Source organism: Neoarius graeffei, chromosome 18 (genome assembly GCF_027579695.1).
Source record: "Neoarius graeffei isolate fNeoGra1 chromosome 18, fNeoGra1.pri, whole genome shotgun sequence".
Classification (NCBI taxonomy): Eukaryota; Metazoa; Chordata; class Actinopteri; order Siluriformes; family Ariidae; genus Neoarius; species Neoarius graeffei.
In genome coordinates, this window is record NC_083586.1 from 31,091,586 (window position 1) to 31,118,796 (window position 27,211).

General features: G+C 41.9%; 1 protein-coding gene across 1 annotated transcript in view; it reads right to left on the reverse strand.

Annotated features, from left to right (window-relative positions):
* Positions 1 to 27,211, reverse strand: part of LOC132866099 (POU domain, class 2, transcription factor 1-like) — a 59,030-nt gene that overhangs the window by 2,078 nt on the left and 29,741 nt on the right. The window contains exons 2-12 of the mRNA XM_060898680.1: positions 24,045 to 24,101; positions 23,852 to 23,946; positions 15,855 to 16,037; positions 13,954 to 14,059; positions 12,250 to 12,350; positions 8,485 to 8,646; positions 8,250 to 8,391; positions 7,924 to 8,063; positions 5,934 to 6,113; positions 3,236 to 3,317; positions 846 to 1,155 (exon numbers count right to left, since the gene is read on the reverse strand). Coding sequence (XP_060754663.1) covers positions 846 to 1,155; positions 3,236 to 3,317; positions 5,934 to 6,113; positions 7,924 to 8,063; positions 8,250 to 8,391; positions 8,485 to 8,646; positions 12,250 to 12,350; positions 13,954 to 14,059; positions 15,855 to 16,037; positions 23,852 to 23,946; positions 24,045 to 24,101 — 1,558 coding nt within the window. The remainder of the gene's footprint in view (positions 1 to 845; positions 1,156 to 3,235; positions 3,318 to 5,933; positions 6,114 to 7,923; positions 8,064 to 8,249; positions 8,392 to 8,484; positions 8,647 to 12,249; positions 12,351 to 13,953; positions 14,060 to 15,854; positions 16,038 to 23,851; positions 23,947 to 24,044; positions 24,102 to 27,211) is intronic.

A 27,211-nucleotide genomic window follows, 5' to 3' on the forward strand; every position in this document is an offset into this window, starting at 1 on the left:
CTCACTCTCATAGGGCCAATGATTTTCTGTGATCGCGGAAAACAGATGGAAATTACGGAATTTTTATGGTGAAACATTGCTCGCGTGTCAAAACGTAACTGCCGCAGAAGGCTTCCGCCCAAGCAGACATGCCTTCAGTGTTGCCAGATATTGCTAACGTTTTCCACCCCAAAATATGTTCAAAACCAGCCAAAAAGCACCTAAACCTGCCCAATCTGGCAACACTGCATGCCTTTCCGGTCAAGTGATTGTGATTGGCTTGTGGCACACCTAGCCAGCCAATGAGCTGCTTGTTTACAGATTCGCTCCCCGCGTCGTAACCAGAATGGCGACCGCTTCAAAGAAATGAATGCTCTGCCAGTGGCGAGTGTGGACGTTGCGTGACTCGCAGAAGATTGTCGCAGGTCGGCGAAAAAACGACTTACTAATAGATATAAAAAATAAAAGTAATTTAAGTAAGTTTAAAATGTAATTTAAATAAAAAGTATTCATAAATTGAAGTTTGGAAGCACCTCTGTTTTTGGGCTGAGAAGTTTGAAAGGGTGCACCGCGATTCTGCCTTCTTGTATCGCGACACGGATCGTGGCTCTGCGTATCGCGATTTCGATACGCATATTGTTACAGCCCTAACTAGCACTATCTTGTCCTGTAATATTTTAGTAGCAGCCTATATCCAACTCTATCCCCTTTCCAAAGTGTAGCCTGATGCTAATGTTAGGTTAGGACTTGAGCTAGTTTGAGGCTAGCAGCTTGTTGACGTCCGAACAGTAACAGCCGTGAAAAAGGCGCGCCGCTTGCATCCATGATAAGGGCACTTTACGACCCCTCGGTCAGTCAGTGCATACCCTTGTGTTAGCTGGGAGGGTGAAATAATCCCTGGATTAAGTCCTGCTGCTGCTGCCATGGCTGCCAGATTTGCTCCACCGAGCCCTGCTGGAGTCATGACAAGCTGTCCAGGCCCCTGTGCAGTTGATGTTGCTATGGTGGACCCAGTCTCTGTTGTCCTGACCGCTTCCTGTTTTACACTAGACAGAGCTGCTGCTGTAGCAGAAGGAGTAAGCGATGGGGACGTCACAGTTGGAGCTGGAGTGGCGACAGCAGGTGCCAAAGAAATGACTGTTGCAGTGTTTGAGGTGACTGGCCCTAGAGTAGTACCTGAAGCAACAGAAAGAGGAAGGGAAAAGGGGGGGGAAAAAAAAACCCTCAGGCATGGGAAGATACTCAAAGGTTTTGGTTCTTACTTTGTCTACAAAACCATGTCTATTTTTCTACAGAGACTCCAATCGGCTTAGCCAGCTTCGATTAACAACATCTAAGAATCTTCATTTTTCACTTCTAATGTGTGCAGGTCCTATTTTACGTGCGTATCTGGGCTTTTGACAAAATGATTCGTTGGTAGACTTTAGATTCTTTAATTTTGGAGAATAGGGTTGATCCAGATTTTTCAGTAGAATCAAATCAACAGATGTATGACGACTTGTTTTCTTGGATTTGCACCGAAATTCACATTTTACCAATGCATCCTTGATGCCGAACTAAATCTGAAAAACTGTAAATCTAACGCAGTGGTTCTCAACTGGTTTGACTTCAGGACCCCCATTTTATGTTGGACAGCAAGCCACGACTCAACGCTACACTAAAGCTATCATGTAGGAGTAAACCAAGAAATGCATATTAGGTTTTGCATAATTTTAATACTAATATTTATCCACTCCATAGACCTAACAAAGTTGGACAGTAAATCATTTACTACCTCAAATAACAGAAAATAAATCTTACATATTGGATTGTTAAGGCTGTACTTTTTAAGTATTTACAGTGGGAAATCTCTCATCTCATTATCTCTAGCCGCTTTATCCTGTTCTACAGCGTCGCAGGCAAGCTGGAGCCTATCCCAGCTGACTACGGTCGAAAGGCGGGGTACACCCTGGACAAGTCGCCAGGTCATCACAGGGCTGACACATAGACACAGACAACCATTCACACTCACATTCACACCTACGCTCAATTTAGAGTCACCAGTTAACCTAACCTGCATGTCTTTGGACTGTGGGGGAAACCGGAGCACCCGGAGGAAACCCACGCGGACACGGGGAGAACATTTAATTCAGCAAACTGATATTTCCCATGGGGCGGCACGGTGGCGTAGTGGTTAGCACGGTCGCCTCACAGCAAGAAGGTTCCGGGTTCCAACCCAGCGGCCGGCGAGGGCCTTTCTGCATGGAGTTTGCATGTTCTCCCCGTGTCTGCGTGGGTTTCCTCCGGGTGCTCCGGTTTCCCCCACAATCCAAAGACATGCAGTTAGGTTGACGTGGGGCGGCCTTGGTCTGAGGTGCCCTTGAGCAAGGTACCGAACCCCTGACTGCTCCCCGGGCGCTCTGGTGTGGCTGCCCACTGCTCCAAGTGTGTTAGCGCGCGCGCGCGCGTTCACTGCTTCAGATGGGTTAAATGCAGAGGACGAATTTCACTGTGCTTGAAGTGTGCATGTGATGAATAAAGGTTTCTTCTTCATGCAAACTCCGCACAGAAAGGCCCACGGGGCTTGAACCCGGACCTCCTTGCTGTGAGGAGACAGTGCTAACCAGTTTGCTAAATGCAAAGCACATGCTAAATTAAATGCAACATTAATTATTCACATGACAATAATATGAAAATATACAACTATACAAGTGCATAAACATTGAGATGTGTAAAGATCCCACTGCTTTCTTTGAAGAAAAGTCAACAGGCTTGCCTTCATGGAGTGAGCGTTTTGGCTCTGAATACTTTGAATTTCGATGACTTCTTGTTTTCTGTAATCTATAACGCACCGCACACTGTCGACTGCACAAACCACACTCCTCATATTTCCATTTACCTTGAATAATTTTCCCCCCAGTCTTTTAAAGGAACAGGGACTATCACCTCCGTTTATCAATGTTAGCACCAACTGTTTACAGGTGAATTAGCACCAAAATTGACAGTGTTATTGGATGCACAACATGATGATGAATTTTTAGCGTTCCTATCATTTTTTTTTTAAAAAACAATCTGCTTTATTGTAATTTTTCTGTGGTGTCATTTTGCAACATTTTTTCTTCTCAGCAGCCCGTGACCCAATCAAAGTACCTGGGATCCACATTTGGGTCACGACCCACCAGTTCACAAACACTGATCTATTGGACACATTACCAAGACCAAATATAAATGGCTTAAATATAAGTTAGGATTATATTTATTAACAGGGGAACCATACCGGCAAGTGTGAGGTTGGGAACAGAGGCAGTGCTGAGAGAGAGCGCTGAACTGGCATTCAGTGTATTTGATGCACTGGATATCTGTCAACATAAATGAAAAAACAATGGATAATTAGGAATACATACAGGTAAAAAGGTCAAGGTTCACAAATACAACCCCCAAATCAGAAAAAGTTGGGATGGTATGGAAAATGAAAATAAATAGTGATTTCTAAATTTACTTTGACTTGGAGACTGTATGAACCCAAGAGGTTTCATGCTTTGTCTGGTCAACTTCATTTCATTTGTTAATATACATATACAAAATATACATCCATTCCTGTGTTTCAGACCTGCAACACATTCCTCCCCCCCAAAAAAAAAAAAAAAAAAAAATTGGGACAGGCAATTTAGGGCTCGTAATGAGGTGAAACAATTAAATAATGATGTGACTTGAAACAGGTGATGTCAAAAGGTGACCATTCACGATTTGGTTAAAAAAATAAATTCAGTATCCAAATGGACTGAAGATCTTCAGTTTGTCAAATGAGAAAATGATTGAAGTGTTTAAAAACAAATGTTCCTCAAAGGAAAATATAGGAAGGGATTTGGATATATTTCACCCTTCAAGGGGCATATAATCAATCATTAAATGATTCAAGGAACCTGGAGGAATTTCAGTGTGTAAAGGGCAAGGGCGCAAGCCTAAGCTGAACACCCGTAATCTCTGATCCCTCAGACAGCACTGCATCAAGAACCGTCATTCATCTATAGCCTCGGTCACAACCGGCCGCATGTGCTCCTACGGCCGGTCTACGTGCAAAAAACGCAAGAAATGCACGGAGGGCGCACGTGTGACGTGCTGATTTTCGATCCATAGACTGGCCGCAGAGGTTCTTTGTCATGTCAAGCAAACTCTACGGGCGCTTATGTTTTTTTTTTTTTTCAGGTTGCAAGACAAACTTACGGCCAACGTGCGTCTTTCTCCATGAACAAAAAAAAAAACCGCAGCGATTTGGGAAACGCCAAAAATTGCATGGCCAAAAAAAAAAAATCGTACATCCGGTTGTGACCTAGGCTTATAGCTGATAGAACCACATGGGCTCGGGATTACTTTGGCAAACCTTTGTCAAGCTCTACAATACAGAGTTACATCCACAAATGCCAGTTAAAACTTGACTGTGCAAAAAGGAAGCCTTATGCTAACCGTGTCCAGAAGCGCCATCTGTGGCGGATGGACCATCACACAGTGGAAACGTGTATTGTGGTCAGACAAATCAGTATTCCAGATCCTTTTTGTAAGAAATAGATGCCATGTGCTCTGGACCAAAGATAAAAAGGACCATCCAGACTGTTACAAGCAACAAGTCCAGAAGCCAGGGTCTGTCACGGTATGGGGTCACGTCAGTGCCTTCGGCAAAGGTAACTTGCACTTGCTGCCATCACAGAAAAGTACATTAAGATTTTGGAGCAACACATGCTGCCTTCGAGACGACATCTTTTCCAGGGAGATTTCAACAAGACACTGCAAAACCACATTCTGCACACATTACAAAGGCATGGCTGTGGAAGAAGAGGGGGCCTGTCCCCTCTGTACACAACAGAGAATGTGTGGAGAATTCTGAAAGAAAGAATACGAGAATGACTCCGGACTGTTCTACACCTTTCAGGAAGAATGGGACAAAACACCTGAAATGCTTCATTACTTTGTCTTCAGTCCCTAAACATTTAAGGCCAAGTTTACATTAGACCGTATCTGTCTCGTTTTCTTCGCGGATGCACTGTCCGTTTACATTAAAACGCCGGGAAACGGGAATCCGCCAGGGTCCACGTATTCAATCCAGATCGTGTCTGGTCCGGTGCTGTGTAAACATTGAGATACGCGGATACGCTGTGCTGAGCTCTAGCTGGCGTCGTCATTGGACAACGTCACTGTGACATCCACCTTCCTGATTCGCTGACGTTGGTCATGTGACGCGACTGGTGAAAAACGGCGCGGACTTCCGCCTTGTATCACCTTTCATTAAAGAGTATAAAAGTATGAAAATACTGCAAATACTGATGCAAATACTGCCCATTGTGTAGTTATGATTGTCTTTAGGCTTGCCATCCTTCCACTTGCAAGTGGTAAGTGACGCGCATGCCTGACATGCGCTGAGATCACACACACAGCGGCTCAGTCCCGAATCACTGCTCGTGCACTCCACTCGCGCGCTCTGTGAGCTGCGCAGGGCCGGAGTGCGCACCCTCCAGAGGGCACTCGCTGTTCAGGGCGGAGTGATTTGGAGCGCAGGATGCCTGCGGAGCCGAGCGTATCCGTGTATTGGTGTTGCTGTGTGCACGCGAATCGTGTATTGGCGTTGCTGTGTGCACGCTACTCGTTTTCAAAACGTTAATCTGATGATCCGCTGATACGGTCTAATGTAAACCCCACCGAAGTGTTGTGAGAAGGGATGGCAACATTATAAAAAGTGGTAAATACTTCACTCTCAACTTTTTTTTTTTAATGTTTTGCAAGAATCAAAATTGAAGTGCTTACTTTGAGAAGAAAAAAAAAATTCCTGAAGTAGAAAATCGAATGTGCTGTTGTATTGTTTTGAGTGCAATACAGGTCAAAGATTATTGACAGATCAGTTTCAATTTTAACATATCGTCTCAACTTCCGATTTGGGGTTGTAATTTTATGTAATACATTTAACAAAATCCCAAATGACCTACCACTGACGGGGAGTTGGTAAAGACTGTTTTGATGGGTGTGCTGGGTGTACTGCTGCTTGGGGGGTTGATCCTCTTCTCCTTCTGCCGGCGGTTACAGAACCACACTCTCACCACCTCCTTTTCCATGTTGAGCTGATCTGCAATCAGTGTTATCTCCTCAGAGGTAGGCTTTTGGCTCTGCTGTAAAAGGGATTTCAGCACACAAGTCCCACTTTAATAACGGCGACAAAAGCCCTATTCGCACGGGATAAGTATTACCTGTGGACCTCTGGTAATTCGGAAGAATTACAGAGAATGTCTGAGTTCTTAGTCCCGTGCGAATGCGCCATGTCCGTAATTTGCCAAGTAATAATTCCGGCGCGAATTACCTACTGTGTTTCGGCAAAACACAGACGTCCAGTGGTAATACAAGTCCCGTGTGAATGCGCATGTCTGTGTTTGTAATTATTAAACGCGCGTCTCTTGTACTTTTCTGGAGTGAATAATGGAGGATACGGGCGAAATTTTGATAAACAGCATTTCAGGGGCAAGTGGTAGTAGGCCTATCCCGTATTTGAACCAGATAAGCATTTTGAACTCCTGTCTACTAGTGTTGTGACGTTCGCGAACGAACCGATTCTTTTGAACGGCTCCTAGGCATGAACGATGAGAACCGAGTCTCGAGCTGGGGGAGCCGTTCTTTCTGTCGTTCTTTTTCTGTACTGTGTTTCAGATAAAAAACTTTTGCCCAAGGACAAGAAGTAGGCTAAACAGCATTTGCCTTTTATTTATTCAAGTTTTATCTGTTTGCCTAATAGTTCAAATTGTTTTGTATATAGTTTATAATGTTGTTGTGTGATATTAATGATAATATTGTGGGAAAACTACTTTGCACGGACGTTCATTTAATTTATTCTATCGTCATTTTGTTTGTTCTATTTTTGTGTATTTTATTTATTTATCTGTTTGTCTAGTTGTATCTATTTTTCTAATAATATTTTTTGCATTAATAGTTTGTTTTTTCCTATTAAAATAATCTTGTGTTCATGTTATAACTTTATTTATCTGACTGTTTAGTTTTATCCATTTTTGTTACAATTTCAATATTTTTAATATAGAAAGTTTGTTTTTTTCTATTAAAATGTTCTTGTGTGATAACTAGTTCTTGTGTTATATTTATTGTAGTTGTATCTATTTTGTATCTCAGACTTGAATATTTTTGTAAAACAAGTGTTTTTCTATAAAATATTCTTGCGTTCTTGATAACTATGTTCTTGAGTGGGTTCTTTTTTTTTACAGAAAAGCCGTTCTGCATGGACATTCATTGAAGCCCTCATTGTTTTTTAATGGTTATTTATGAGCGTTTAGGGGTTACAATAATGTAAGTCTAGGTTGCTTTATATAAAAGGTTTGTCCAGAAATATTGATGTCACTGTCTAAGCAGAGGGATCTGGCTTCTTTAGACGCTGTCTTCTTAAAACTGAATAAATATTTAAAAAGAGCCAAATGAGCCAGTCTTTTGAACGGCTCTTTTCAAAGAACGGATCACAAAGATGCGGATCCCATCAAAGAGCCATAAATCCCATCTCTACTGTCTACAAGACGAAACAGGATGCTGTGAACTTATGACACATCCGGTCACAATGTCTGTAAATTCAGTGAATTACAGACTTTTGCTTATCCCGTCCGAATGCGCCACACAATAACACAGAGGTGCGGGGGTAATTGCGAATTACCAGAGGTCCATAGGTAATAATACTTATCCCGTGCGAATCGTACTAAAGACAAGATTGACTTGCAAACTAATTTTCACTTGCTGAAAAACAATACCATTTTCAGCTTATCTACTCTGAATCAACATTATCCTCATTAAAATCAGCCCCAATACCCAATAAGCGGACCGAGACTAGAACAAAATTCACAAGGAGTCATAACCGTTTGGTAATAAAGAGGGAAAGTTGCTCTCCTAAGGTAACCCTGACCCCTAGTGTTTAAAAGCATGGTCTCCTACCTCCAGAAAGCTTTTCTCCAAGGCAATGCGAATGTTGGTATCAATGCTGGTTCTTTTCTTACGCCGTCGATTGAGACCCTCGCACATGCCTGGGGACATGTCAGTGGGACTGGAAACTGCAGATTCTGATGTCATATTTTCTATAAACCGAGTCGGGGGAAAGAGGAAAAATGGTAGTTAGCATTTAAAATTATTTAAATTAGTAAAGAAACCAGTGAAAAGGTTCATGGCTAAGCTTGAAGAGAATAAAAGAGGGAAGAAAATACATTTAATAATAGTTATTGAAACCCCAACAACCAACGTTTGATGAAAGAGGTAAGACGGACCAGCATCATTGAGCCACTTCTCCAGCAAAGGTTTGAGCTTGCACATGTTCTTGAAGCTCAAGTTCAAGGCCTCAAAGCGGGAGATGGTGGTCTGGCTAAAGTCATTCCCGTACAGCTTTCCCATGGCCAAGCCAACGTCTCCCTGGTAGTTAAATGTAAAGACGACACTCAAGTTATGAAGAAGTTTGATCGCATCATCAATCCATTACAACCAAACACTGTGCACTTAGGGTACCTGAGTAAATCCCAGTTTAATCCTCCTCTGTTTAAAGGCCTTGGCAAACTGCTCTAGCTCCTCTAGTTCACTGGCCTCCTCCACTAGAGGACCATCCGCCCGCTTTGTTGTGTGCGGTGCAGCTGACGGCATGGCAGCTATCTTTCGTGTCGGTGTTGCTGCCTGTGGAGAAACAAAAATACATCTTTGACTTGCAACAAAAAAGAAAAACCCACAATGCGAGTTGGTTCTAATATCACCGTCAGAAAGGCTTATTCAAGCCTCAGCCTTAACTTTTGACACCTTAAATGGCCTAAAAAAATTTTTGACCCCCTAGAATTTCCTTTTGCCCTAAAATTTTGCAGTATCTCGGCAAGTTTTCAAGTACAGTAGACCCCCGCCTATTTGCGGTTCAGTATTCACGAATTCACATATTCGCGGGATTTTATATAGAACACATCTCCTATACATTCGCGGAAATCTCAGCGATTCGCGGTCATTTGCGGCGAACATATCGAACGTTTACGCACTGCTACATTCTCGGAGCCGAATGCTTGCTCGCTATTGGCTGAAGTTTGAATGGCAGGCTGCTGCTCATTGGCTGATACGAATGAGCGCATTGTACAGTACAGTCTCGCGGTTCCCGTAGTTCAGACTTGTTCACGTGTTGTGCGTTCTTGGTATTTTTGAATAATTTTGACGCCCTACAGTGGCTCCTAAACGCTCTGCATCTTCTAAGGCTCCTGCCAAGGAACCTAAGCGCCATAAGAAGGTAATGACGCTGCAGGAAAAGGTAGGACTTCTCGATATGCGAGCAGTTTTATGGGGTGTGTGTGTACAAGTATTTGCAATTTTGGTTTATTCGCAGCCATGTTCGGTCCCTAACCTCCGCGAATACTGAGGGCTTACTGTACATGGTTCAAGGTGATACTGACATGTTTTCTAGGCGTATTATATAGGCGAGTTATTTAGATCAGGGGTTTTCAAAGTGTGGGAGAGTCAGCCCCCCCCTCAGAGAACAAATAAACAACAGCGCCCCCCCACTTACAATTTTTCTTGTTGCTATACTTAATGTTCTATTCGTATTTAAAAAATGGTTGTTGTACATATTTTTTTTCTTTTACACATTTTAAACATCTGTGCTTTTTGAAAACATCTTGTTTTACACATTTTAAACATCTCATAGCATCGTTAGCTAGCACCTCTTGGCAGACAACACACTGTGGCAGTGGAGCATCTTCAGATCCAGTCCATGAAAATCCAAACTTTAAATAATCGTGGTCATACTTCCTTCTTTTTTTGCTTGGCCCAGACTCTGTCTCCTCACTCACTGGAGCTTTAGGTACTAAAAATTGACCCATTTTGTCTCTGGCAAAGGCTAGATGAAGTTCGCTAAATGTCCGCAATAGTAACTTATTCTGGTTTATTTTTCCTCACGTTGCGCCCCCCCTGAAGAACTCTGGCGCCCCCTAGGGGAGGCGCGCCCCACACTTTGAAAAGCCCCGATTTAGATAAAAGTAATTTTTTTAAAAACACATTTAAAAAAAAACATTTATTTCTGCAACAGAAGCACAAGACAAGCCCTGAAAACATGAAACAAACCAATATCATATGTAAGACTTATGTACGGTACTAGTACATAAGTCTTAAAGGAACAGTCCACCGTACTTCCATAATGAAATATGCTCTTATCTGAATTGAGACGAGCTGCTCCGTACCTCTCCGAGCTTTGCGCGACCTCCCAGTCAGTCAGACGCAGTCAGACGCGCTGTCACTCCTGTTAGCAATGTAGCTAGGCTCAGTATGGCCAATGGTATTTTTGGGGGCTGTAGTTAGATGTGACCAAACTCTTCCGCGTTTTTCCTGTTTACATAGGTTTATATGACCAGTGATATGAAACGAGTTCAGTTACACAAATTGAAACGTAGCGATTTTCTATGCTATGGAAAGTCCGCACTATAATGGCAGGCGTACTAACACCTTCTGCGCGCTTCGGCAGCGCATTGATATCTGAGCTCCGTATCAATGCGCTGCCGAAGCGCGCAGAAGGTGTTAGTACGCCTGTCATTATAGTGCGCACTTTCCATAGCATAGAAAATCGCTACGTTTCAATTTGTGTAACTGAACTCGTTTCATATCACTGGTCATATAAACCTATGTAAACAGGAAAAACGCGGAAGAGTTTGGTCACATCTAACTACAGCCCCCAAAAATACCATTGGCCATACTGAGCCTAGCTACATTGCTAACAGGAGTGACAGCGCGTCTGACTGACTGGGAGGTCGCGCAAAGCTCGGAGAGGTACGGAGCAGCTCGTCTCAATTCAGATAAGAGCATATTTCATTATGGAAGTACGGTGGACTGTTCCTTTAACATAGAGTTTAGGACACAGTACACTTTTTTTGCCGATAACAATGACTAGCAAAATTGCAATGATGAATTATAAAACTAAAACATTATAAAACAGGAGTCTGTACTGCAGTACTGTCTCATCACTGCATTTAGGAGGAAATTAAACAACCTGTCCTCCTCATCTACATCAGCTTCCTGTGCAGCCTCTGCAAATTGTGGGTGCTGCTCACGCTAATATATATTTTTATTTATATATATATATATATATATATATATATATATATATATATATATATATATATATGAGTGATTCCACGCTTATGGGTACTGAAATGGGGACATGAACTTATTTTTAAAAATTCACCTAAAACCATTTCTTTTTTTTACCATCAGGTCACAAAACATGTAATCTTTAATGAATGATATGCTAAAAGATAACTTTAATTTTCTGAGATGTAATAAAAACATTTATATGCCAAAGTCAGAACGTAACAGAAGTGTTGTGGACATATATATTCTCAATTTTAACAATGTAGAATTACTTTTTGAAACATAGGAAGGTGATGTTTTAGCAAATACAATTAATAAACATGTGTAGTAGAATAAACGTACACATTCTTTCAATAAGATTAACATGGTATATAGCTAGATTGTAATTAATTTGTAACAGACGTGAGATGGACAATCGTAACAGAAGTAATGTAACAGACATCATTTTGGAACTCATAGGCTTGACTTTGGCATATAAATATGTTTTTATTACATCTCAGAAAATTAAAGTTATCTTTTAACATATCATTCATTAAAGATTACATGTTTTGTGACCTGATGGTAAAAAAAGAAATGGTTTTAGGTGAATAAGTTCACGTCCCCATTTCAGTACCCATAAGCGTGGAATCACTCATATTATATATATATATATATATATATATATATATATATATATATATATATATATATATATATATTAAAAACGCATACGCTGTAGAGGTTTACTATTTGAGACACAAAAACATGTCTTTCCATTTCATTGAATGTACTCACAACTAGCTTTTTTACAATGTGTGTGGATGTCCTGAAGTCAACCCGGGAAAACGTAGAGGGCGCCAGTGACTACTCGTAGTGATGAAAAGCACAAATGCACACACATGCCTGAAGCAAGCCAATCAGAATCGCCGTTACAAATCAAGAAAAAAAAAAAAAAAAAATAGCGATCATGCTGGTTAATAGGTCTTTTTTGTAATGTACTCACTCGAAAATCATTTTTGTGCTTAAAGAAGTTGACCATAGGTGCGCCCGAACGGGCCTAGCTCGCTAAAATATTTCTGACCGAGCATCCTGGTCAAGCAAATCGGGCAATGCCTGGAGTGGAGGCTTGCTATTAAGCAAATCTGGAGACTGCACAGTAGATTCAGTGAAATTTGTAGTTCTGACCTGTGTAGTTAGAGGAATGCTTGGCTGAGGCTGCAGGATGTGGGCTTGACTTTGAGGTAGTTGTGTCAGAAGATTCTGGGCTTGAAGGCCTTGAATAAGGCCTAAAAACAAAGAGGAGCAGCATTAAAAATTTAAAACATCTCAGTTATATTAATATGAACAAGTCAAATGAGCCATTGCTTTCTGGTGAACCCTCACCCAAAAGTATTGCTCCATTATTCAGTAGGCTTTAAACATTTGGATTAAAAAGGACAGTCATTCGCTGAAACATCACTAGTTTAGGTAGCTCTAGAACCGGTGGTGGTACTCCCAGGACTGCATAAAATTCATTCGGTCTCAAACTAGCTCATGTATAGCTAAACCAGGCGTGAAGCAAACAGTGTTTTACCACACACTGAAGTATCTAGTGGTACAAGATTAGTCACATAACTTGCTTTAACAAATATTTCACCACTCAGAGGAGTGCCACAGGTGCCAAGTGGTACAATAAATCATTCACATTATTGTCTAGAAACTGAATTCAAATACCGGAGCCGTCAGCAGCTGAGAGTCCAAGATAGCAAAAGTGGCCAGGGGGTAAAAGAGGAATGGCATCCCCTCTCTCCCATGCCAATCACAGAGACAGCAGCCAATCAAGGGCATTTGGGAACTTGTGTGGGGAAAAGGGCAGACAGGACTTTCCTCTGTGCGCGTTATACTGCCCTGTGACATATTTGTCTGGCTTTATGTGTCTTGGAGGAAGCACATGACTGCCTTTACCTTTCCTGGTTGGTAAGGGAGATCTGGCTGGTGGGTGGGAATTGGTCAAGAACAAAAATGTAGGGAAACGGGGAAGCGTCAGCCGTTCAGGTGAGAGGTAAATCATGTCTTTTGTTTTAAATATGCCTTCAGGGTTTCCTGAAATTTTAAGAAGCATACACTATTCCTTAAAGGGGAACTGAAGTCATTTTTAAACTTGCTTTATTTCTTAATTAACGTGTTATTCAATGACGTTTTCAGTTTTAGTAACCTTATATCATGACTCGTATTGGCAACCAATTGCAATTAAATATTATACTTAAATCGGCTTGTTTGGTTTTTAGCCGTGTTGAATTCAGTTCGTTCGGTCCATGGCAGGCGTCACTTACCCGCGCGATCTTCACGAGACTTGTGCGAGACTTCGAAACGTCAAGTGTCAGCGCCGCCATTTTGAAAACTGTTTTCCAAACGAAATATGGCACAAAAATGAGTTTAAATGATGATTACTGCCTACTTTTTTTTTTCCCCAAACTTTCCTGACTGCTATCAAAACAAACAATCCTTCCGGCTTGATTACATCAGCATTCGAAGGAGGGCGCGCGCATCTTTTGACAACGTTGGCAGATGGTGGTCACTTTGATTTCCGGTGTACGTTTTATTTCCGTCCTATGGAGTCTCGCACAGGTCTCGACGAATCTCGTTTACGGCCACTGCTTTGACATATGGACTGATATATTACAGAGCATATTTCAAACATAACTTGCTATAGCAGTGACAAAATAGCTGTCAGAAATGCATTCCTATATTTAATAAAATGAGATAAATAGAACTTTGGTAAAACATTTGCCTTCAGTTTTCGTTTAAGAGAGACCGTGAAATTCTGTCCAATATGGAGCACACTGGGTTCCGTTAAGCTTTGAAACGCACTGTGCTATACATGTCTGCCTGTGTGAGCTCATACGGTACCAGTCTGGCCTTGAGGTGAAGGAGAGATGATGAACTGAGCAGGCTGAAGCTGTCCCGGCTGCACCAATACAAACTGCTGCAGGTTAAGACCAGCAGGCTGCAACTGCTAAAGGGAATCAGAAAAATGCACAAGTTTATTCAGGTCACAGCAATCATGGTGATAAATTAGCCCTCAGCAACACACACACAAAATATAGCAGTGACAACACTAGTTCATTTAAGCAAACTCCGTAGAAACACACAAAGCCATCAACTTTTATAATACTTAGAGATTGAATGTACAACCCCGATTCCAAAAAAGTTGGGACAAAGTACAAATTTTAAATAAAAACGGAATGCAATCATTTACAAATCTCAAAAACTGATATTGTATTCACAATAGAACATAGACAACATATCAAATGTCGAAAGTGAGACATTTTGAAATTTCATGCCAAATATTGGCTCATTTGAAATTTCATGACAGCAACACATCTCAAAAAAGTTGGGACAGGGGCAATAAGAGGCTGGAAAAGTTAAAGGTACAAAAAAGGAACAGCTGGAGGACCAAATTGCAACTCATTAGGTCAATTGGCAATAGGTCATTAACATGACTGGGTATAAAAAGAGCATCTTGGAGTGGCAGCGGCTCTCAGAAGTAAAGATGGGAAGAGGATCACCAATCCCCCTAATTCTGCGCCGACAAATAGTGGAGCAATATCAGAAAGGAGTTCGACAGTGTGAAATTGCAAAGAGTTTGAACATATCATCATCTACAGTGCATAATATCATCAAAAGATTCAGAGAATCTGGAAGAATCTGTGCGTAAGGGTCAAGGCCGGAAAACCATACTGGGTGCCCGTGATCTTCGGGCCCTTAGACGGCACTGCATCACATACAGGCATGCTTCTGTATTGGAAATCACAAAATGGGCTCAGGAATATTTCCAGAGAACATTATCTGTGAACACAATTCACCGTGCCATCCGCCGTTGCCAGCTAAAACTCTACAGTTCAAAGAAGCCGCCGTATCTAAACATGATCCAGAAGCGCAGACGTCTTCTCTGGGCCAAGGCTCATTTAAAATGGACTGTGGCAAAGTGGAAAACTGTTCTGTGGTCAGACGAATCAAAATTTGAAGTTCTTTATGGAAATCAGGGACACCGTGTCATTCGGACTAAAGAGGAGAAGGACGACCCAAGTTGTTATCAGCGCTCAGTTCAGAAGCCTGCATCTCTGATGGTATGGGGTTGCATTAGTGCGTGTGGCATGGGCAGCTTACACATCTGGAAAGACACCATCAATGCTGAAAGGTATATCCAGGTTCTAGAGCAACATATGCTCCCATCCAGACGACGTCTCTTTCAGGGAAGACCTTGCATTTTCCAACATGACCATGCCAAACCACATACTGCATCAATTACAGCATCATGGCTGCGTAGAAGAAGGGTCCGGGTACTGAACTGGCCAGCCTGCAGTCCAGATCTTTCACCCATAGAAAACATTTGGCGCATCATAAAACGGAAGATACGACAAAAAGACCTAAGACAGTTGAGCAACTAGAATCCTACATTAGACAAGACTGGGTTAACATTCCTATCCCTAAACTTGAGCAACTTGTCTCCTCAGTCCCCAGACGTTTACAGACTGTTGTAAAGAGAAAAGGGGATGTCTCACAGTGGTAAACATGGCCTTGTCCCAACTTTGAGATGTGTTGTCATGAAATTTAAAAATCACCTAATTTTTCTCTTTAAATGATACATTTTCTCAGTTTAAACATTTGATATGTCATCTATGTTCTATTCTGAATAAAATATGGAATTTTGAAACTTCCACATCATTGCATTCCATTTTTATTTACAATTTGTACTTTGTCCCAACTTTTTTGGCATCGGGGTTGTACGTGTGGTGGTTTGTTCTTACAGGTGCGATCTGGATAGGCTGTGAGAGGGGGATCTGGGTGATGGGTGTCGCAGCAGTAGTAGAGATGTTGGCTCCAGTGGTGCTGCTCTGCTGGCCTGCTGACTGCTGCTGCACAGCAGCTGCGAGGATCTGCTGAGCCTGCTGCAGAAACAACTGCTGCTGCTGCGCTGAACTCAGACTCAACTACACACACACACACACACACACACACGTAGCATTCAAGGAAAACTTGTATGATAAATGCTGAAACAAGCATCACTACTGAATCAGGCTATGAAAGCAGGAAAGATAGTGTGGTTTGCCCTCTTTTCTATCTTTCTAGAAAAAGGGAAATTAATTAGCAGTAAAACCCCTTTATCAGTGTTACTGCCAGACACACTGACTAAGTCCTTTTCAACCAATGCAAACTAGGTGCTAGTGCCAGTTCAGAGTTGGTTCAACTTATGAACCTTCTAAGAACCAGTTTGCTTTTCCATGGGATACAGAGCCACCATAAAGTCACATTACGTCACTGTATACACAGATCAACCAGAACATTAAAAACACTGACAGGTAACGTGAATTACATCATCTCATTACAGTGGCACCTGTTAAGCGGTGGGATATATTAGGCAGCAAGAGAACAATCAGTTCTCAAAGTTGATGTATTGGAAGCAGGAAAAATGGGCGAGTGTAAGGATCTGAGCGACTTTGACAAGGGACAAATTGTTATGGCGAGATGACTGGGTCTGAGCATCTCCAACGTGGCAGCGGGGGCGTGGTCAAGCATCCGTCTGTGACAGGAGGGCGGAGTCAGGGAAGGTAAGTGGCAGAATCACTACACCTGTCGTTAATTAATGTGTTTGTGTGTCTTCCCAGTGACCGCGCCCTATTTAAGGAGAGAGAGTGAGAGAAGAGGGAGCTCTCTCCCGAACCAGATGGCTATGGGTGTGTCTGAGTGTTTATAAAAGCTGAATAAAAGAGTTGTGTGAACTCAGTTCTGGCCTGCCGTCCTTCTGTGCTCCACCTACCTACATGAACTGTCACAGTGGTGCCGAAACCCAGAACATGAGCACAGAAGGACGACAGGCCAGAACTGAGTTCACACAACTCTTTTATTCAGCTTTTATAAACACTCACACACTCAGACACACGCACACCCATCAGCCGTCTGGTTCGGGAGAGAGCTCCCTCTTCTCTTACTCTCTCTCCTTAAATAGGGCGCGGTCACTGGGAAGACACACAAACACATTAATTAACGACAGGTGTAGTGATTCTGCCACTTACCTTGTGAAAAAGTTCAAAGGATATGAATACTTTTTCAAGGCACTGTATTTATTTATAATGGTTACAAACTTTTAGCTGGTCTTTATTGGTCACAATCCCACTCCCAGCCCCTGGCTTAAGCAGATCTTGATTCTAAGACCACCAAGGTGTTCGTGCCGCTCTCTAACCAGTTGCCCGTCTGAGAGCTTGTTCTTTGGCTATCGAAACATGAAGAACTGATTTGAGATTAGACACCAGCTCTGAATCAACCCTTGGCAGGAATAGGGTATATATGCTTTCCATCTTTGCTCCGTGAACTTCCTTTCTGAGCCCCCTGCATGAGAGCTTAAAAAAATAAATAAATAAATAAATAAATAAATAAAAAAAAGGTCCCGGTGCCATTTAGCAGTGCACCAGAGAAGAAACCATCTCTCTCAGACAATTTTAAGGGCAGCAAAACAAGAGGGTCAAAGAAAACAAGACCTACAATGCTAAAATTGAGACAGCTCTCTTAAGTGCACTATATTTACCCCCCTCTCTCTCTCGCCCTCATGTACACAATTTTGCAGGTTTCATTTTTCAAAACCACTGAATGTTCATACCTTAAGCTTGTACGTGGGTCTCAGGAAGTTCAATTATTTGGGGTAAACGCAGGTGTGAAGAACTAATGAATGTTGTTGGTCTATTTCAGGGGTCACCAAACTTTTTTCTCTGGGGGCCACATTGTCGTTCCTGACTGTGATGGGGACCCAGACAAATATGACCACCAGCAGGCCTCATTGTGTCGTAGAGATTACTAGCCTGGCACAGCCATCCCCCACTACTATATCCCCCACACGACTACATCCCCCACACGACTATATCCCCCACCACTACTATATCCCCCACCTGATTCCTGGCACATATTTGTTTATCTTTACTAGTGGTTTGCAAAAGTAGTAATCGAGTCTTCACACTTTGTTTAAATTTGAAATACCACTGATATTCCATTTATTTATTTTCTAAAAATAATATCAAAGCTGTCAAGGTAAGAAACATCTGCCTAGTTGAGGTGATTGACACTGGCAAAGGTGAGTGGAAAATTATAAATTGTAGGTAGGCCTGTTGATATTATTAATAAATGTTAATAATTGTGTGCAGCACTTAATAAAGGTCAAATAAATAGGCCTATAAAATAAATACATTTTAAAAAACAGTGAAATTATAATATGAGCAATAGATCAAAGCAGTTGCGCTGTGTCCTGCACGTCATTGCTCTCATCCATGGCCAAAGCAAAAAACTCGAATTCTGACGCTCTCTCATTCAGCTGGTCATACACGTTGTACCCCAAATCTTCGGTTCGCCTGGTCATAGTAGGTGCGGAGAGACTCACCGCGTTGAGCGCATCCTTCTTGTCGGGACACACCTTCTCGGCCACAGCAAGCATGCATACTTTAACAAAGTCCCCATCAGTAAACGGCTTTCCATGGGTAGCTAGCAGGTGAGCTGCCTTATAGCGAGCTCGGACAGCAGCCTGGTTGATCTGGGTTTGGCGAAGGAATACATTCTGTTGTGCAGCCAGTCCGCATTTCATCCTCCGAATCCTGTCTTCTCTTGTTTGCCCTCGCAAACTAGCATACTCTTTGTGGTGGGTTTCGTAGTGACGACGCAGATTATATTCTTTGAAAACCGACACACTTTCTTTACATACAAGACAAATTGCACGGTCCTTACACTGAACGAAAAAAAAAAAAATAATCGGTGGTCCACTGTTCTTTAAAAACTCTGCACTCTCTGTCAGCTTTTCGCTGACCGCTCGCCATTTTGCTGTCCTGAACACTGACAGTTCTCTGCGCGTGCGCTGCCTGTCACTGCTTGATCACGAGCATATGACGAAAATTCGGAAAATATGAATAGTTCATTTTATAACTAAAGATCAATTTTAATTGATAAAATCAACAAAATACAAGATGCAGACATATTATTTGCCAAAAAGCAATTTAAAAAAAAAAAAAAAAAAAAAAATAGGCCATGACCACTTTTGGGGATTGCCTCATAGGGCCGGTTCAAGTGGTGGGGGGCAGAGGGGCTGGGGGCCAGTCAAAGGGGGGTGGCGGGCCGGAGTCGGCCCGCAGTTTGATGACCCCTGGTCTATGTCGTTACGGACGTTTAACAGTTATAGAAAGTAATTAACCTTTATGCAACCTGTTTCCGACATCACATACACCATACGCTTTTAAGTGCTAACATCAGAGCCGTATACATGAAGTTTCATAGTTTTATACATGGACAGTGGTGCTTGAAAGTTTGTGAACCCTTTAGAATGTTCTACATTTCTGCATAAATATGACCTAAAACATCAGATTTTCACACAAGTCCTAAAAGTAGAAAAAGAGAACCCAGTTAAACAAATGAGACAAATATTATACTTGGTCATTTATTTATTGAGGAAAATGATCCAATATTACATATCTGTGAGTGGCAAAAGTATAAAATAATGTGTGCGGAGAATTTTGAACTGATCAAATCAGGCCTGTATACTCATAACCGATCGCCCGACACACGAAGCCCCGATGAAATCGGGAAAGGCTGGGCTTTAGTCTCGGCTGAAAACATATCTGTTTAGTCAAGCCTTTTGTTAACAGTGTTTATGAGGTAAAGGTGTAGATCTGGAGGGTCCTCAGACAGAGTGTTTTGGTAAACTGGGATGTATGGATGCTGTCAGTCCCCCACTCACTTGAGTTTGTTAACAGTGTAATGGCTGCTGCTTTATATTCTGGGGCTCCCTCATACCTGTGCTACCTTCTGGCTCTCCCCTTTTAGTTATGCTGTCAGTTTTGCCAGAGTCCCTGCTTGTACTCAGTGCAAAATGTATACGGTTTCTACTTATTCGAGTGACACTGGGTATAGACCCTTCCCACGTGACGTCACGACAAACGCGGCCGCCATTTTGGACATGTACTACCAGTAGTCTACCACAGCCAACAACGAGGAACGACGGCGAAGCATCGAAAGGAATACAGCCATCAAAGAAAGTTTTTACTTTCAGCAAGACTTCCATCATGCCATTATATTGTTGTGCACCTGGATGTAGTAACCATCAACACACAAGGCAAGATTTATCATTTTATCGGATCCCGACAGATGCTGACCGACGGAGAAGATGGATGGTCTCTAAAATATTGGCAAAATGATGCTTATTGACATAGCAATCGTGTGTAACGGGAAGCATTTGCATATCCGAAGTGTTGTGTTTACATCAAAGATAAAATAAACCGATATGACAACGACTGCTGCTGCCAGGTTGGGGGACAAACTAGTAGAAAGGAAGTGTGCCAACAGACTTCCTTTGTGGCCAATTCTGCTTTAAGGTAAGATGCATTTAATTATTCGTCTGCTGTGGGTTTGGAATCGGTAGCCTGACCGATTCGTTCATGTTTGTGGTGCCATTTGTTTGTTGACGCGTGTTGAAATGGAAGATTGGTTGTTGACATGATTTCCAGTGATGCTTTGGTGCTGCTGTGGATCAGATGTGTTGAGTAGCCTGACTGTTTTTTTTTTTCTTGCGTGTGGTATAGGGCTGTAACGATATGCGTATCGAAATCACGATATGCAGAGCCACGATCCGTATCGCAATACAAGAAGGCAGAATCGCGGTACACCCTTTCAAACTTCTCAGCCCAAAAACAGAGGCGCTTCCAAACTTCAATTTATGAATACTTTACTTTTTATTTAAATTACATTTTAAACTTACTTAAATTACTTTTATTTTTTATATCTATTAGTAAGTCGTTTTTTCGCCGACCTGCGACAATCTTCTGCGAATCACGCAACGTCCACACTCGCCACTGGCAGAGCATTCATTTCTTTTAAGCGGTCGCCATTCTGGTTGCGACGCGGGGAGCGAATCTGTAAACAAGCAGCTCATTGGCTGGCTAGGTGTGCCACAAGCCAATCACAATCACTTGACCGGAAAGGCATGCAGTGTTGCCAGATTGGGCGGGTTTAGGTGCTTTTTGGCTGGTTTTGAACATATTTTGGGGTGGAAAACGTTAGCAATATCTGGCAACACTGAAGGCATGTCTGCTTGGGCGGAAGCCTTCTGCGGCAGTTACATTTTGACACGCGAGCAATGTTTCACCATAAAAATTCCGTAATTTCCATCTGTTTTCCACGATCACAGAAAATCATTGGCCCTATGAGAGTGAGACAGTGAGAGAGCCACACCCCCCAAAAAAAATCTTAACGGATTTACACTATTTGGAAAAAATGACTTTCAGAACTGAAAAAAACAGAGCTTCCGGCTCAACAGTATTATTTTGAGAAATAAAACAGTCTTTGGATATACATTTGTTCATTTTTGCATACATATTACTCATTCTCTGCAGTGGTCTGAATTATTTGTTATTAAATAGTTAATGCAAGTAAGTAAATGTTAAGTCAAATTTACTACTTTAAAAAACCATTTTAAAAAAATCGTGGGCGTATCGAATCATGGGTCAAAAATCGCGATATGAATCGAATCATGAGTTGGGTGTATCGTTACAGCCCTAGTGTGGTATCACTGTTGACGCGAGGTTGTTTTTTGAACATGCCAATGCGGACACGATTTCCCCTGATGAGCTATGACTTCAGACGCGATGCGTGTGTGGAGTCCGCGTGATATGTGCGCAAGATAGGCTTCTCATGTATTTGGAGATCCGCGCTCTGAGACAAGCGCAAGCACACCCCCCCAGGGAAAAAAAGGGACCCCCCGAAAATATCGTCATAGTTCGAACACTGGGTTGGAGAAAGTAATGGCAAATAGTGAGTGCACAAACCATAGAAGGTAAACTGTACACAGCGCCAGGGCAGTGTGATGGTTTGTCTACTTTTAGATTGTGTTCGCTTATCAATGAACACACTCGTCACTCGACGAGTTTCACGTCTTTACGACGGATACTTAAATGTGTGTTAGGTATTATTGTTGCAGTCTAAGCAGTCATTGTAGCAGCGAGATGAGCGAGAACCGAAAGGGTCTGTGCCATAAACCGTTATTTCTTCATGTCCAAAATGGCGGTCGCGTGAGTGAAAAGGGTCTATACCTAACAACCTGTGTTTTCTCTTCCTTTCTCTTTTTCTCCCCCTCTCTCCATCTGTCCCTCTGAGTTCCACGTCAATCCTGAGACCGAGATGCTGACCTCTTCTGCTCCTCGGACCTGCCTGATCCTTCCTGATGCCCTACGTCTAGTTGGAGTCTCATCACATCACTCCTGTGGAGGACGGCCCCATATGGACAGTCGAAAGTCACACTTGGAAGATGCTCTGGACACTTACAGTAATGCTTTCATGGCTGAGGAATACAGCTGACTTGCTAACTTTAGGACTGCAGTTGTCAAAGTTAGCAAGTCAACTGTAGTCCTCAGTTTTGCACTCAAGTTTCCATCAGTTGAAGAGTTAACACATCGACGAAACTGACTTCATGTTAAAACTGTTAATGTTATAATCATGTCTGTTGTCGCCCAAATGAGGATGGGTTCCGTTTTGAGTCTGGTTCCTCTCGAGGTTTCTTCCTCATGTCGTCTGAGGCGACAATGTCTACTGTTAAAAGCACTATGGAAATAAACTTGACTATTTTGAATTTTTAAATATTATAAAAAAAAAAAAAAAAAAAAAACTTTTGGAAAAACGTGTTTCTCATTGATATCTACCATCAGCACAAGTGTTGCTTTCTGGCCATCTAGCTGAACGTCCTAGCTCATAGCAGACAAAGTTTGAAGGTTTCATAAGCAGCATCTACAATGCTATTAACAATTTCATCAAATTAGAGGCCAATTTCAAAAATGGGTGATTTTGACCCAAAATGCCATACAGCTCCATAACGTGCAAGATTATAACGCGACAACAACCAGATTCGGATTCTACAGGTTGAAATAGTCAAGAAAAAAAAAAAAACTTAAGTTCAAGTAGTCTGCTTGGTTTGGTCACGAAAGTTGATTTCTAGCTATATTTCATGCCAAGGGCCCACAGCCTATTTGCAAGACGGCACAGTAGGTAAAGAAGAGACAAACTAAAGAGCTCTTTCAGGTACAAGGAGTCGTCTTTTTTTTTTTTTTTTTTTTTTAAATCGCTTTTACATCCGCCAACAAATTCAACTCTGAAGCGTTCATCTACAAAAGCCATATTAAAAACACCTCCATCATCAGTGACCTCCACATTTTTATCCCCCCCCCCAAAAAAAAAGCGTCAGTGAAATTGACGTACCTTTGATGGAAGGCAGACACCATTAAAATAACCACAATCATGTAAAGCTACCAACGAGCATTAAAAAAAAAAAAAAAAAAAAAAAAAAAGTACTAATGATTGTGATGAAAGAACTGTCGAGTGTGGAAGTTTGGAAGGCAAAAACTTGTTGGGGGAATCAAACTGTCTGTAGTCGTTCTACTTGCGTTATGTAAATGAGGGCATTATGCAGTGTAAATAAATCCTGCATAGATTTGCATATTCTCTTCCACCTCTTTTGGAATGACTGCAGCACTGTTTAATTAACATACCACTCCGATAGCTCATGCTCATTTCTAAGAGATAATGAGTGCCAAGGCACTTTCTTAATAAATTACACTGACTTGCCTCCATGGAGAAGGATTTTTTTTTTTTTTTTTACTGAGGCAGTAGTTTGCCTTCTCATTCTAGACTGTTATAATACAGAAAGCACGTAATCAGTAACTGCAACCAAATTTTATTTGTGAGAGAGAATCTTAAGGCTATGTTCACTGGAATTTTTTTTTATTACCTGCTGGAGCAAAGCTTGTGCCTGCATGTTGCTGATTGCACTTGTTGCTTGTCCATTTGGTTTCTGTTGCGAGTCCAGCCCGTTTGTTTGAGCAGCTAGAACGGAAAGACGAAAGGAGTTACACGCACGTTTACGCAAACAACAAATAAAGGAATCGCACCTTAACACAAAAGGCTTGAGAGCATGTATTTACCTTGGACTCCGTTCTCCATGGCACTTTTACTGGATTCTGTTGCTGCGCTTGTAGAATCTGCAAAGCAGGACCATGAAGAGAGAACACAATTATCTAGGTTTGTCAACTTCTCCCAAAAGTGACCACCAAGACTCAAGTCCTGCTGCCTTGCATCATCCGTGAAAGTTTAGCGACCTTTAGCCTTTGTGTGGACAGACGCGCGGCTCTTCAAATCCCACGTGCGATGCTTGAAGCGCTTAAAATGTGTTAGTGGCTAGTTACAAGAATAATATACGCTATGATCAGCAAGGCAAGCATGCACAAGCAGCACACACTTCTGAAATCGAAACAAGAGCTGGATTTTTGCTACTTAAAATGCAACACACTTCCATGCCTTTCCCCAGATGGATTAAACCACAGCCTTATTTGCAAGTCAATCTGACAAAGCTCAAATCCAGAAGAAATTAAAAGTGAAACGATTGTGAGCCAGGTTAAGTAATTTCCATAACCCACGGAGCCTTGTGAACATGGATACTTCAGAACATTTGCCAATACAAAATAGAAAACAAAAACACACAAAGTAAAGACACTCACCAGAAACACTTAAGTCCATGATCAACACGAAACATTTCATCACAAATAAAAGCTTTAACGGTAGGACAGACGCTGCAGGTAATGAAACACAAACTACAAAGTCAACTACGATACCGTTAGAATGAAATTAAGGTTAAATAAAAAGCCGGCACAGCTTGACTGGCTCCTGTTACGTGCGCAGATGCGATACTGACAGTTACGGCTGAGCGCATGAAGCAAGAGTTTGCTCGCTCTCACCAGAACGAAACAAAGACTGCAACTGGAACACTAGCATCCATAATGAAACAATCAGTATTCAGCTGATTAAAGCCATATGCAAATAGCGTGGCCCGTTCCTCGTTAGCCAAGAGCGGCTTTGAAGTCCTGCAAGCAATTCATTTGAGAGAGAGAGAGAGAGAGAGAGAGAGAGAGCTCAGAAAGCTTTCTGCATAATTCAAAAAGGCTCATAAATATTTATCAGTTCATTAGCATATTAATTGAATGGCTTCTTGTGTATGCCAGGCATGGCAGCAAGGGAGAAGTAAAAGCCCAATTACTGCCAGCGTGTGACTGTTTTAATTAAGGAGAAAGTGAGAAACCCCCCCCCAAAGAAATGATGCAATCTCAGCCATCACGACACAGAAATTTGTCAGCTAGACCAAGTGTCGCAAGGCGCAAAACAAAACCGAAATAAACAGAATTAGCCAATTTTCATGTGTGTGTGTAAATGTTTAAGAATTAGGACACATGACAAACAGGATTACTGTTCTCCAAAAAAAAAAAAGTGAACATTCCCTTTTTAAAATGATTGGCTGTTTCACACAAGGGGTACCGTTTCTAACCAATCACACACCTAATCATCAGAATTTGTTAAACCACAGTTTTCCAGCAGGTATACAAGCTCAGATCATGTAAATTAGAACGTATAAAAAAAAAATCTAGGACATCACTGTATCTGCTTACACACAACTTGAAATGGCATACAACACTGCACTAATGGCGCATATATTAAACTCTTACTTCATAAAAATATATTAGTGTCTTTTAAATATGTAACAAAACAGTGGTTGTCTATCCGTTTTAAAAACCTACAACCATAAAAATACAGAAGTCATCTCCTGTACTGGTATGAGGCTCATACAATTCTGATGTTCTGAGGGTGTGTGTGTGTGTGTGGTGTGTGTTGGGGAATTCAACCTGCAAAAATATCCTAAAAACCACTGAGGCACGCTGCTGCGCATCACTGCAAATAGTTTACAAACTCGTGCATTAACTGCATTCGGACTCGTAAATTGGAGACGAGGACTCGGATTTTCTCTTTATTTTTTCTAACTTGACATAATAATTTGGCATATTTATATCTACATTAATTTTTGTACTAATTGCGTGCAAGAGTGTCACACCTGCGCACCTTGGCGCGTGCATCAGATAGACTCTCGGGTGCGCTCCGGACAGCGCACGCGCCAAGCGGTCTCTCGCATATGACTCGCACCTGCACAGGATTAAGGTGCAATCAGCACGCCGATTATAAAAACTGAAAAACACTTACTTTGCGAAGTATTGAGTTGCACTGCTCACACATTACTGAGCCTTATTTCCTTGTTTGTTTTCCTGAGTTCGTGTTTCTCGTCTTGGATTCTGCCGAGTCTACAAGAGCTGGACCTGTTGCCTGTTTCATGATTTTGCCTGCTGTTCTGGATTATTTACCTGTCTGTCTTCACTCGTATAAAACAAACACACCTTCTACACTTACATCTGTCTCCCAGCCATCTCTGACAGAATACTTCACAATCCCTGACAAAAAGAAGCGCATTCACCTGTCACGTTCAGGAACAAACTAATGTTAATGGCGCTGAAACAGCCACCGTCAAACAGTGCAGATAGAGTCTTGTTTGCGGACTCAATTTAACAACCTGGACTTGAACACTGGGGACTCGAAACTGGACTTGGACTCAAGGTTTAGTGACTCGACTACAACACTGGTTTAGATATGGAATCCAGAAACATCTTACAGCAACCGGTTCAGATTTCATCGCCAACACGTACTCTCAGACTTTATACGCTACACAGCCACAAAAGACATTACGTGGCATTTAGCAGACGATCTTATCCAGATCAACATACAATACGTGCAAAAGTCAGGTACACAAAGTGCTGAACATCTAGACAAGAAAGTTCTAGTGCCAACTGAACAAGTAACAGAAGAACACAGTGTAATATTCTGTGGAAGTAACGACACTCAGCAAGCAGCCAAGGAAACAACCCAACCATACAAAATGAACTGACAAAATGCAACTTAAAAAAAAAAAGTCCAACAGCTAACCCCAGGCAAGACAGCACACGGCCTGGGTTGGTCTAGACCAATACACAGTTGACGCTTATGACTCATCCGTAAGCCTAGTGGATGAAATCCCCAAATCCCTCTTTCTCAGGAATATAAAACACAAGCTCCGCCTTACATGACGCTGGCTTTATTCACACCTGGTGTTAACGTGTACTTGGTAATCAGATCACAAGTAGACTGCCGAGACGCATAGCTGTTCACATCTGGCATTATGAATGCGACCCCAGCAAGCACTTGAGATCAGAGTTCGTACATCATTTCCTGTGAAGGT